A 13366-nucleotide genomic window follows, 5' to 3' on the forward strand; every position below is an offset into this window, starting at 1 on the left:
TTCCTATAGTTGGATATCAGCTACCCTGAACCTATCACAAATCTGCTTATTTCTATTTTCGTAATTTTACCTGGATGTCTAATGGTATGAGATCCGAAGTATTTTTGCTTTGATCTAGCAAAAGCGGCACAATCGTGGAGGAAATGTTGAAATGAGTCTGTTCTATATTCTTCTAGACAGCTGATGCAGCTAGCTTCCGGTAAGATGTTCAATCACCGCATGAATCTCGATCGGACGATGTGCAGTTAGAACTGCTACAACCATTGAAAGGTGGACTTTGATGAAAACGACGAGCTCCCTAGACCTCTTCCGATTTACCCTGGGCCAGAAGGACCTGACAACTGTTAAACTTTTTATTTGAAACTTCTAAAAAAAAATAATAATATTCGATTTCCGATTTCACTATAATACAACGAAGAAATTAAGTATTTTTCTCACAAAAGTGTATAAAAAGTAACACAAGATAATTCATATGGAAGTATTCAATTACTTTAAATTTTTCTTAATTATATGCGCTCCACTGTATATATTATAGGTAAATATAAGAACCAAGTCTTCCAAAATTGCACACTATCCTCTAAAAATATAATTACATTTAATTTATTGTTAATACCAGAATTTTGAAGTATTATAAAAATGCAATCCCGAAATCCCGATTATATTCTTTTTCTGATCATAAACAATATAATTAGAAATAATTTATAGTTGATACCAGAATTTATAGTACAATAAAAATTTCTAATATATTATAATAATAGTATAATAAAAAATGCAAACCCGAAATCGAGATTATTTACGCGATCCAACGGGATTAATTTTAATATTAAACAAAATAATTTCATGGAATTTATGGTTAATGTAGAAGAATTATAAAAGAGGCAATCCCGAAATACCGATTATTTTCGGGATTATTTTTCTGATCATAAACAATATAAATACATTTAACTTATTATTAATATCAGAATTTGAAAGATTTCTAAAAACTGCAATCCCGAAATCCCGATTTTTTTCCGGATGTAGCGGAATTGTTTTTTTTATTATAAACAAGTAACAAGAAAAAATACCTTTCTTAGAAAAAATAAATATAATTTAATCTTAACTTCAAATAAACCACTACTTAGTGATTACCGAAATTGCGAGATTCGGATTTTTATGTGAATATTGATGTATGCTACTTATTATAAAATAAAAAAGTTAAAACAGCAATGTTTGATATATTCAGACCCGAATGAACACCTCAATAATGTCGGGATCCAGTGAGGACGTAACGCTAGAAATTCGGAATTTGCTATAACAGCTTTAGAATTATCTAAAATAGTAAAATACAGTAGTATCAAAATCCCGAATTTTTGTTATTAGGAAAATATGCTTACCGATCATTCTCGCACAAGAACAGTGTCGGTGGGAGCACTTTGCGATTTCTTTTTGTGAGTTGAGCAAATACAATAGATACAATTTAAATCCTAATGAAGAAAGAAGTTCTTTGGTGAATCGGTCTCATCATTTTTAAAAGAAAATTGTTACTATCTAAATATAAGCTTGAGACCTATACGCTTTCCTACACGTTGTGACAGTAACAGTATTTGGTATGAAATATCCTCTCACTTTTATTTATTATGATACTCATAAAAACGGTATGCTTTTGGAAACACCACGCAAACACACAAGCGCAAAACAAGTTTAGTGAACTTGGCATTGTGTAAAACTCACCCCTCGCGCTTGTCATAATGATATGCTGCCTGTACAAACTTTTTATTGTGCAAAAAATAAAGTTTACTGCAGCCTCCACTCAATAGCTGGAAGATGTTTTTTAAAATTCGATTTAAATTAAAAAGTTTACTCGTTTAGGCAGCTTAAAATTATATCTGCCGGCTTTTACGGTTTTTGTTGTCTTCACCCTTAAAACGTGGCACTAGCGCAAGCCAGGTTACAAATATGAAGAAGCGTGAATAAGGGAAGCATAACAACAAAAGCGCCGAATGACAGGCATTTCGAAAGTTTTAAATTTCTTGAAATTAATTGTACAAATTTGAAGCTTACACCGTGCTGACAGCAGGCGGTACACCATTTGCTGAAAAGCGGTGATAAATTGGAGAAAAAACTTGTTCGGCGAAAAGAAAAAAAAAAAAAAAAAGGTTCGCGAAATTTTCTTACCTAAATTTACTTACAAATATTTGATTAACTTAAGTGAAACACATGTTTCCTTCACACTCTTGACATACTTTTAGGCGGCAGCTTAAAATGGTAATTCTCAAACGGCTTATCAAATAAAAATTTTAGATTGCCAGCGCGTTTAAACAACAGTTTTATTTTGAAAATTTAAATATATTTAATGTTGAAAGACTGAAGATTATTTATAAATAGCTACTTAGCAATTATGCTTGTTATTGTTTCTCTTTTTTTGTGTACCGGGTAAGGCCCCGGAACTTTGGCGGCACTAAATCAATCTTCAAATTGCAGTCTATTAATCTTTTATACACATATTTTCATTGAATATATATATAAAAAATTTTAACCACTCCAATATCACACTCACTCTCTCTTAACAGCAATATTACATTCGGTCTGGGCACACTTCTACCGAATCGAAATCCTGTCGGCAGTCCAAAGCTTTCGAAGACCAAAGTGCAGGATGGGCTTCTCGCTATAAATGTGATAGCGGTTTGATTAATAGATTTTAAACTTGCGATGAAAAATGTGTAGACAGCTTAATATCATAGAGAATTTTCCAATTCAGACAATCACAAATAAAAAAATTTTATAAAAAAATATGTAAATTTATTGTTGTCTTCGAACTGTTTTGTTTGTATAACCAAATTTCTCAAAATTCTTGTACAGAAAAAGCGAAAAATTTTCGTTTCACACTGCGCCGTTCAAACGATACGTAGTCTTTGATCTGTGATCTGTGTAACGCGTCGTTGTCATGCTACGGAAGCCTGCTTTCTAAAACGATGGGAGCCGGAAGAAGTCGTATGAATCTGAAGCAATGCTCATGCGTATTAAGTAATAGTAAAAGAGACGGTAAAATTTATAATGCAGAGCTCTGTAACCACCCGAACAAATACGTACTCTCAAGGATACCCAGTCTGGGCACAAATGGAATGTGCACATGCAATAATGCGTTTACCGACTGCGAATACCACTTAGATCCGCTGACTGCCGAGGAACAATTAGACGAGGTGGAGCGAATGTTTAGAGAGAAAAATCAGGTGAGAACCGCAGGCAGAAAAAAACAATGTGCAAACAACACACCACCAACCATTTGCTGTAACTGCGCTTGTACTTGTGGAGGTGGAGGTGGAACATCACCGGCACCAAATCAAATAGAGCGTAGAAATGGACTTCAAAACATTGATCGTTGCAATGGTGGCGGTCAATGTGTGATGTGTTGTGAGAACATGGGAGATACGCGTATGGGAGAATTGTCCGAAGCTGAAGCAATAGCCAATGCAATACGCGAATACTGTTGCAAGGAGCGTGAAAGAGCGAGTGGCGGTGGAAAAAGCGCATGCAAATGTTGTGCGTGTGAGCAACCACTTGCAGCAGAAGAGGAAAAAGCACAAGGTGAGGCGATAGAAGAACACGAAAGCTACGAAGATGCTGAGGATATAGATGCTGATGTAGAGGAGGAAGAAGTGGAAATAGTGAAGCACAAAAGAGTAGTGAAAGAAGAAATAGTGATAGAAGAGAAAATTCAGTCCAAGATGAGAGAGGATGAGTTGACCGAAGATGAAGAAATCGAATATATAGAAGCAGCATCAAAAGAACGCAGAAAATCACAAGACAATGCAGCTGTAAATCCCAACCGAAATCACGCAAAAAGCTGCAAATGCTGTGCGTGTAAAAAAGAAGTAACGCAAGATATAGACCTAGACTCGGACTCAGGCGATGATATTATTTCATTAGGAGACATCGAATTAGAAGTTCAAACAGATATGATAAGAACGCAACAAGATCAATACGACAAACCATCTGGGCCCACAAACGGACGCCACTCACAAGACAGCACGACAAAGAGCAATCGGTGCTGCACATGTGAGAAGGGGACTACAACAGATTTTCTGCAGGAAGCGGAAATGATAATGAAGAACACAAATTTAATGGCAGAATCCTCCGAAGAAATCAAACCAACTAAAGCACAACTCACTCAACAAATTGACGAAGAAGCGAGAGCAAAACCGCAGAGAAGACGAAGTGATGAACCCAGAAGTGAAAAAATTCGTCGGGATCAAACTGATGCGATAGGTTGCCGATGCTGTGAATGTAAAGAAAAAATGAAAGAAAGCGACAAATTAACGCGTGATACGGAACAACATAGAAAATCGAGAAACGAAGAAGACAACAATAGGCGTCGAAGTAGCGTCGAAGGCGAACAAGAGCTGAGATTAAAAGAAACACACAAAAAACTAAGACACGAAAAAGACAACAGGCGGCGACGAAGTAGCGTCGAAGATGAACAAGCGCAGAGATTAAAAGAAACACATAGAGAACCGAGAAACGATGAAGGCAACTGGAGGCGACGAAGTAGCATCGAAGGCGAACAAGAGCCGAGATTAGGAGATATGCGTAGAAAATCGGGAAACGAAGAAAACAACAGGAGGCGTCGAAGTAGCATCGAAGGCGAACAAGCGCAGAGATTAAAAGAAACACATAGAAACCCGGGAAATGAAGAAGACAACAGGAGACGACGAAGTAGCATCGAAAGCGAACAAGAGCCGAGATTAGGAGAAGCACAACCGCGCTGGCATGTCCGGGGGGAAAAGTGGCAACAGCAGGATGAAATGGTAATGGGAGCGGCACGACAACCAAGAAGACAGCCAAGAAAATCAGATGACGCAACTAATGAGACGCCATCTGGTGACAATCGTTGCTGCGAATGCAAACCCAGAGATAGAAGAGTGGTGGCGTCCAAACCCGAAGGTATGGATAAACAGCCGAACAAATCATCGGATTCGGAGGCAGACTCAAGCGAGCAGCAGCTTTGTTGTTGCTTTCAACGCAAGAAACCGCAGACAAAACGCGCAAACGTAAGCGGCAACGACGGCAGCAAGTCTTGCAGATGTAAAGAAGAACAGACAGCGGCGGCGAAGAGTCACAAGCGTGTCAAAAGAACTAATAGCGAACTATACGATAGTGAACCAAAGGAGCCACAGAGAAAGCGTAGAAATAGTGAACGAATTATAAGCAGCAATAAAGAGACCGGGTGTCAAACCAAATGCAATTGTAGAAAGGCTAAAGGCGTACCGCTGACCAAATGTTGCAAGTGCACCGAAGAAATGGTACAATCCATGGTACGTGAACACGATGAGGATATGCAGCGACGAAAGATTGCAGAAGAATTGGCTGAGCGTTTACAAAAACGCGCAGAGCTACAAATAGCGTTGCAGAAACGTCTACAACAACAAATGAATGGCCAACAGAATCAACAAGGCTGCTGCTGCTGCGAACCGCCACCGTTTTGTATGCCGACATATCCTTGTTGTGGGTCCATGAAACAGCCAGAGCCAATACCGTTAAGTTGCTATGAAACGCCGCCATGCTGTTGCCCACCAACACCCTGTTGTTTCGAGACACCAGCCTGTTGTTACGAGCCGCCGCCATGTTATGGACAGGAATGCTCATGTTGTTGTCAGCCCATGCAGTACTGTTGCTCAGCCTCATGTAGCCATCCGAAGCCTGGCTCATGTTAACGCTCACAAGTGTTTGATGTTTGAGAGAGTCCAGCCGTTTAGTTGGTTGTAGGTAATATTTGTCTAAAAATTATTGCGCCAAAAGGTATGCTCTATCGGTAATAGTAGCATACTTTAAAGCGCACAAGCGCAGTGTGGTTATGACTTAAACGTTTTTACAATAATTTCAATTATATTTTGTTTTCGAATATGTTGTTTGTTATATCTTTTCACCTGTCATATGTTGTATTTTGTGAAAATAAAAAGAAATTGTGAAAATGTTTACTTTTTGGTTCGCTTAATATTTCGTTTTAACAAAAATGCATAATCTTATTAGTTTATGCAAAAAAATTAAAAAATTATAAAGTCAAAATTGAAACACGTCAAACTACGATCGCGCAATGCGCGCGCACGCGCCGTAAATAAAAGCAATGGGATGTGCATGCAGTCGTAGGGGCCGTGGAACTTCAATAAGATCGGCTAACAGCTGCCAAAGCACACAATCGGATTGGCAGCGGCGCAGTGAAAATTGCTGCGTTTTTGATAGCGGCGTTTATCAAATGCCTGAGTACGAAATGCCACAGCAATCGATGCAAGCGAGTAGCTGCAAGTCTGGCGCTAAGCAGTCACGAAAACCACAACGCTCAGCGGGCTCTTGCTCAGCTGGCGCTAGGGAACAACAATGCGCAAACTGTGGTGAAGAGCGCTGCCGCTGCTCAAACACTGGTGGCTGTAAATCGTCAAGACAACATAGGCGACGGCGCTCGTGCACTACCATCCAGCGCTCACGAAGAACCACCACCTACGCGCATTTGGTTATACCGATACGCGCATGTCCTTGTACGGACCAAAGTGCCGAGGATATCCGGTCTTGCAGATCATACAATGACTGAAACGATTACTTTAATACAAGTATGTATACCGTAAAAAGCGTGCAATGAAAATGCAATACGAAGTAGTTTAGCAGTAATTTTTTTTTATAATATTGTACATTCTTAGCAAAGTATGTATCACATATTTCCGAAATTACTAATAAATTACTAGGTTCATTAAAATAATAGCAACCCTATATTTTTCGGCGTACCGAAGTCGATACCGATCAGTGTGACGTTGCGAGGGCCACTCTGATTTTCGATATGCTCTCTGAAGCTGTTTTTATACCCTAAACAGAGTATATAAAGTTTGCCACAATCTTGTACTATATACCATAAATGGTCCGTCTATTTGATTGTCTGAATATACACGAACTGGTCTCTCAGCTTTTGAGATATCGGTCTGAAATTTTGTATATGTATTTTTCTCCCTAAGGAGCTATGCAGTTGTCAGACATATCGGACTACTATAGCATATAGCTGCCTTACAAACTAAACGATCGAAACCAAGTGCTTTTATGGAAACTTTTTCATTTGACGAGGTATCTTCCCGAAATTTGGCGTAGATTATTACTCAAGACATCGCTACAATCTTCGAAGAAATTGTTCAGAGGGACTACAGCAGCATATAGCTTAACATCAAGCTTAAAATTTTCTGCACTTTTTATACTATATAAATTGCATCTGTGAAGGGTATTATAGCTTCGGTACAGCTGATGTTAACGTACTGTCTTGTTTTTATTGACTTTCTTAAATTTCTTAAAGAATGGTAGGAAAATCAATCGCTTTGAAATTGTGTAACGCTAAGAAGTAACAGAGTATTTGCAGAATTCGTCTGATATTTGCGGCGTACTACTTCAATGGTTCAAGAAAATTAAAAAGTTGCCACCAAATTGAAAATTTTAAGCAAAAAAAGAATTTTATGACAATGAAAATTGGAAATAATTTGAAAAACTAAAAAGTTTACAATTTTAAGTTTTTATAAGAAGTGTTGCCACTTGCTTAAAATTTTATTTATAAAAAAATATGAAAAAATGTCACAAAATTTTTATAAAACCAATGGGCCGCGAAGAGACCAGTTTTGGTGATTTGCGATACGAGATGGAGTTTCGTTACGAAGTCTTTGGGGAGTAGTTATCCTTTACAATGCCTGCGCTGGGCGCGAATTTCCATAACATCTGTGGTCTCACTAACGATATCTCTTTTAGTGTCTCATATTGTGGGACTCCACGGGACAAGGGCACAAGAAATACTCCATTATTTTCTTGGTGGCGTGCTCTAGACATTTTCAGCAGTCTTTTCGATCTGTCAGCCTCATGCTGCCACTGACTTTACCGCGCAGCTTTCTGCAAAGTAATGTTAGTGCTAGTAATTAAGCATTCGTGAATCCAACCAGAATGTTTTAAGTCGAAGTTTAGAAACGGAGAAGAAGTAGGCAATTATTAAGGCATATTGTTTGGTTGTGGCAAGTTGTTTATTTTATAATTTGGATTACTTTTGAATTACAACTATTCCTGCAACTAGTCACAAAGTATTAGGAGTTTATGGTCTCCTGAATATTCCTTGTATATTTTCCAAATATAGGACCTTTCCAAACTATTTTCAACTTCTTTTGTTAGAGCATGAACTCGAAATACGCTTTAGTAGATCTGGTATTCTTTTTTACTCACCCTGAAGCTTCATTTTTTTTCAATTGTCTTATTGCCTCCCTTAATATCCTTTTGAAAAAAATTAAATAATTTTTTTTTTTTTTGCAAAATAAAATTTCTTAACTTTTCAAAATTCTCATGAAAAAGTTATGGGATGTTGCAACGGTAAAGAGCAAGCAACAGTTAGCGAAAGTAATCAAGCTTACGAAAATGAGCCCCAAACTAGGGACAACATAAGGAAGATTTGTGTGTGTAATAATTACGCTGGACCCCAAGTTACCTGTGCGCGCGAGTATTGTCCACACTGCTGCAAGCCAAACTCTACTTACGGTCCACTAACTGCTGGTACAAGTGTGAAAATACGAAAATGTTCCGCATTAAAACGTTCTTGAAACTACGAGCCAACCAGATCACATAAAATAACAATTGCGCGTAAAAGTATGCTACCACGGCAAACACGCGCTCTCTCAGAGTGGATTTGAGAACTTAAAATGTACTATGACTGCGGTTTTTGATTCTCCGGTAATATTATTGTAAACTGGTCTCCATGTACTATATTAAACTCAAACGAAAAATTTCCAATTCACTCAAAAAAGTTTTGTCAGATTATTTTCAATATTTTTTTAAATTAATTATTGAAATTTTTAAACGTGTTCGTCTCGTCAAAATTAATGTTTTAAATTAAAAAAATTGTTTCTACTACAAATCGTCCACCTTCGAGCGGCGCAAGCAGTCAAAATTTCAGGTCATGATCAATTCCGATGGGCAGCGGAGAAAGTCGATGTAGAGGTGACTGTGCCAAACCCAGCTGTGCCAAACCCAGCTGTGCCAAAACTAGCTGTTGCAACACCAGAAGACGCCACCATAGAAGCCGTAGTCAGAAAAATAAAGAGCCTTGCTACTATTGCCAACCAGAGTTTTGTCCTACTTATCCCGAATTTACGCTCTCTTCTAGCGGCATTTCCTACGTGCAGTGCGATTTTTGCTGTCAAATCTATCCCTGTTGTTGTTCACAATGTCCTAATTGTGGCTGTAGCCGAATAAAGATGAGGTCTAAAGAAGTAGAAATTCCGCCGATTGCATTTTGTCCTTGTTGCCGCCAGGAGGCGCCAAAGGCCAACGGGCTACAACATCTTTATACACCAAATCCCTGTTGCGCGTGTCAATGCTCATGCGCGCAGCAAGAACAAATCGCCAAATGTTTATTGCGCTCTTATAAATTGCCGCGTGGCAAGGGAAGAAAATGTTGTCAGTGCAAACAAAAAAAAAGGGAAGAAAAACACAAACGAATTAGGGATCAAAAACAGAGTAAGAGCTTTCATTACCCGGCTGATCAAAATGCAGTAGCCTGCCCTTGCAAATCCGGCACAAGTGCCGCTTGCAGCTCACCGCCACAGCGTGTAGTTGATAGTTGTTGCGAGCAGGCTAAAGCATCGGTACGTCCATGTGCAACGAACTCGAGGGCAAATGCAACACGAACGCAACAAAAACAAAGTCAATGTACGCGTGCGCCGCGTAGTAAAGCCGAATGTCAACGTAATGTTGAAAGTTGTGCTTGTAGCAGTAAAAAACGAAAGTCGTGCACTGCAAATAATCCATCTGTGCCGCGTTGTCCTTGTGGTCGTGAAATCGAAATCCGGAATATAACTTACGACCTCCCCGTTTGTCGGATTGACGCAGTAGACGATATTGGATGCGGTCCTTGCAACTAATAAATGCACATAACTACATATTGGCGCTTTGAAGACACTCTGAAGCAGGAACAAAAAAGGTAAGTCAAGGAGATTGCGTTTGCCATGAAGTTTGTAACGCCTAGAAGGAAACGTTAGAGACCCCATAAAAAATATACATAAATGTTCGGCATGATGAGCTGAGTTGATTTAGCCGTGTCCGTCCGTCTGTCCGTCTGTGTGTATTGAGATATCGATCTGAAATTTTGCACACGTTCTTTTCTCTTCAAAAAGCTGCTCATTTTTGGAACCACAGATATCGGACCACTATAGCAAATAGCTGCCATACAAACTGAACTATCGGAATCAAGTGCTTGTTTGGCAAACTTTTTCATTTGAAGAGATATCAACAAGAAATTTGGCATAGATTATTATCTAAGGATATCTTCGAAGAAATGGTTCAGATCGGTTCACTATGACATATAGCTGCCGAAGTTAATATTTTTTTTTTTTTTTGTTTGTTTAATCTGGACTGAAGTAACTTCAAATAAACATTTATGCCGAAGGTACCTTTTTGGTGAGATGAGAATTAACAGTGGCAACCCTATGCGTTTATAAAGTTTTTCATATTTATATATTTACATATATCTCTTTTCGCTATTTTTCATATTTGCAGTTTATTATAATTCAATTTTGGTGTTAGTAATATTTTTTTTATTAAAAACATGGCAACTCTTAAATTAAAAACTAAAAATATAATCTTATACGCAGCATGTGCGTGATTTCTTGCTTTAAAATAGTTAAATTAAAAAAAGAGTTAGATAAAAGTGGCAACCCTATATGAATATATTTTCAGTGAAAATATATAGAAAAACCTCACATTGATGCTCACAGGTCAAGTTATCTATGTTTGGGGTTTTTGATTACTTTTTTAAAGATGTTATTTGAGGAAACTCTGTTTTAAATTGATTTTTTAAATACCGGTTTTCAGTAATTTGACAACCACTTCGCAAAAAATATTGTTTTTCTGGAAACTGCTACTAAAAATACTTCCGAGCAAATAATGTACTGTTTTATATATACATATATGATACAATACAGTTTTCTAATTTGGACTAAGCTGGCAACACTATATATTTTTCATCTTTAAATATATTATTAAAATAGTCAGAAATTGTTTAAAAATGTTATGTGCATGGCAAATTCATTCAAATATAAATTTGATCTTTTCAAATATTTTGTATCCCATTATTATATAAAAAAATTTTAAGAAGTACAAGTATAAGGCTTTCAGAGTATTCTGAAATTCAGAAATTATGTATTATTAATTTAAGAAATTATATTTAGTTCCTTTTTTCAATGTAAAAACAATAGCAATTTTTTAACCGGTCAGTATAGGGTTAAATATCTTAGGAAAATGAACTTTGTTTTCTTTCGACACTGTGGTGAATTTGTTTTTTGACAGCATTGAAACAAAACAAAAGCAATAGAGTGTCTCTGAGTTTTTATGTTTAAATTTTCACTTATTTGTTTTCTTTTCGTTGCTTAACATATTTTTTGTATACAATAATAATAAGCTTCAAAATTTTATTTGTTTGAAAAAAATTTCACGTCTTTCCGTAATTTCGCCTTAAAACAGCAAAAACTTCCGAATGCGCCTGCTAAATTGAGTAATGGGATGTAGAAGTAGTCGACGAAGTAGAAGTCATGGATCGAGTAGGTCTTGCGATCGCAATTCGCAGCGCCAACGATATCCCACGAGTCAACCATGCGAAAGACCGCGAGGTTGCGCGCGTAGACAAACAAAACCGGAATGCTGTAGTAATACCGTAAATCTCTCATATCAATATCCACAACAAACGCAGTCGGAGTGTTTTCCAGATATTTCGGAAATACTTTCAGAATATTCAAATGTTTCGGAAATGCCGTCGTCTAATATGGATTGTTGTAGCACCACTACGCGTGGCAATCGTTGCAATCGATGCAATGCAAGCGAATGTACATGTAACGATGTGGTGCAACGAAATGAAGATATTGGTTGTAAAACTGTGGTTTGTCTCACGTTCCATCCGACGCGACGGAGGAGAAACTTTTAATCGGGGAATATGAAATGGAAAGTGTTAGAAGCTCGACTTTGTCTACACATTAACGCTAATAAAATTCTGCAAGCACCAGAAAACTATAAGAATCCAGTAGCGACGTAAGCATAAAAAAAATTGTAAGGAATCATGGTGCAGTAGCAACAATACAACCTCGCATTCAGAAAATCTTCTGTAACAAATATTTACCAACAAAATGTCGCTTTAAAGCCAGGCTCATTGGAGGCGAGGTATGTCTATTTACAATATCAAAATTAGAGATTATATAATAACTTTCTATAATTTATGCGCAGTGATACTTTAAAACGGCACTTTTGCGGTAAATCTATGTGAGTTTTATTTTTTCTCATACTCGTATATGCGCTCATATGAGCTCTCATATGTTCATTTGTAGATTACAGACATAGTTATCAACGTTCATCGTGGCAATAGCTGAACACGAATTCAATGGATATAACAATAAAATTATACTTAAATTGTAATTAAATTAAACACACAATAAATATATAAATACCATATATTCACATAGATAACAATTAAGCGCGCATTTTATTGTTTATGCGATTTTAATTCTGCATTTAGCTGTAAACAATTAACCCTGAATTTTAATGATTTGAAATGAGATGGCGGACCATAAGCTGAAAATAGAGGTGACAAAATAAGATGGCATGATATGTTAAGAGATAGAGTGAGATGGGAGTAGAGAAATTGATATCAGATAAAAGGAAATGATATGGATGAGGTTAAGAGAACAGGTTTGATGACCAAATAAGCTGAGTTACTTGGCTTGGGTAAGATGAGATGACATCGGAGATGAGACTAGATAGGAATAAATGAAATGGGACGTGCTGGTAGGGGAAGATAGAGGACGAGACGAGATGAGATGAGATAAGATCAAAACAGATCATTTCAGATTCGATGTGACATAACGGGTAAGAAAGTTTGCGTGAATTGAAATTAGATGTGACGATATTATGGTATACGCGGGAGGATCTAATTAAATAAGACCATATGAGAAGAGAATTTAATTTAAAAAAGAAAAAATATTAGGATATGGGTGAAATTGTATGAAATTCGATCCGAATAAAGATAATTTTAGGCGCTATGAAACAGTGTTTGAAAGCGAAATCTAAAGTTTAGCACTTGCTTTTAATTTGACGCACAACAATGTTATAATTCTGCAATCATTCCTACCTTACCTTTAGTAATGGAGAGGCAAAGGTTGGAAGGCGCGTCCATCTCAAAACACACGCTTCAATGTTTTTACATAATTTTATCAAAGCTGAGCGACGCTAGAGCTGTAAAGACTGTTACATATAAATTAATTAGTGATGATCAGTTTTTGATGGTCATGGTTATCACCCGTTACCTGCAGTTGCATTACCAAAATTCATTGAGCAAGTGTTG

General features: G+C 37.3%; 2 protein-coding genes across 2 annotated transcripts; both read left to right on the forward strand.

The window, feature by feature from the left end:
- The first annotated feature begins 3101 nt into the window (after positions 1–3101).
- Positions 3102–5690, forward strand: LOC138855897 (golgin subfamily A member 6-like protein 25). Its single transcript, XM_070106187.1, has one exon. The coding sequence runs from the start codon at positions 3102–3104 to the stop codon at positions 5688–5690; it is 2589 nt and encodes an 862-aa protein (XP_069962288.1).
- Positions 5691–8283: 2593 nt separating this feature from the next.
- On the forward strand, positions 8284–12499 carry LOC106624271 (uncharacterized). Its single transcript, XM_070107458.1, has 4 exons — positions 8284–9961; positions 11500–12189; positions 12253–12288; positions 12354–12499. The coding sequence occupies exon 1, from the start codon at positions 8952–8954 to the stop codon at positions 9900–9902; it is 951 nt and encodes a 316-aa protein (XP_069963559.1). The 5' UTR covers positions 8284–8951; the 3' UTR covers positions 9903–9961; positions 11500–12189; positions 12253–12288; positions 12354–12499.
- The last annotated feature ends 867 nt before the right edge of the window (positions 12500–13366 follow it).

This window comes from Bactrocera oleae, chromosome 3 (assembly GCF_042242935.1).
Source record: "Bactrocera oleae isolate idBacOlea1 chromosome 3, idBacOlea1, whole genome shotgun sequence".
Taxonomy (NCBI): Eukaryota; Metazoa; Arthropoda; class Insecta; order Diptera; family Tephritidae; genus Bactrocera; species Bactrocera oleae.

What these genes read in the sequence shown, in the direction of transcription:
- LOC138855897 (XM_070106187.1), top strand. Translation starts at nt 3,102, where the DNA reads ATGTGCACATGCAATAATGCGTTTACCGACTGCGAATACCACTTAGAT.
- LOC106624271 (XM_070107458.1), top strand. Translation starts at nt 8,952, where the DNA reads ATGGGCAGCGGAGAAAGTCGATGTAGAGGTGACTGTGCCAAACCCAGC.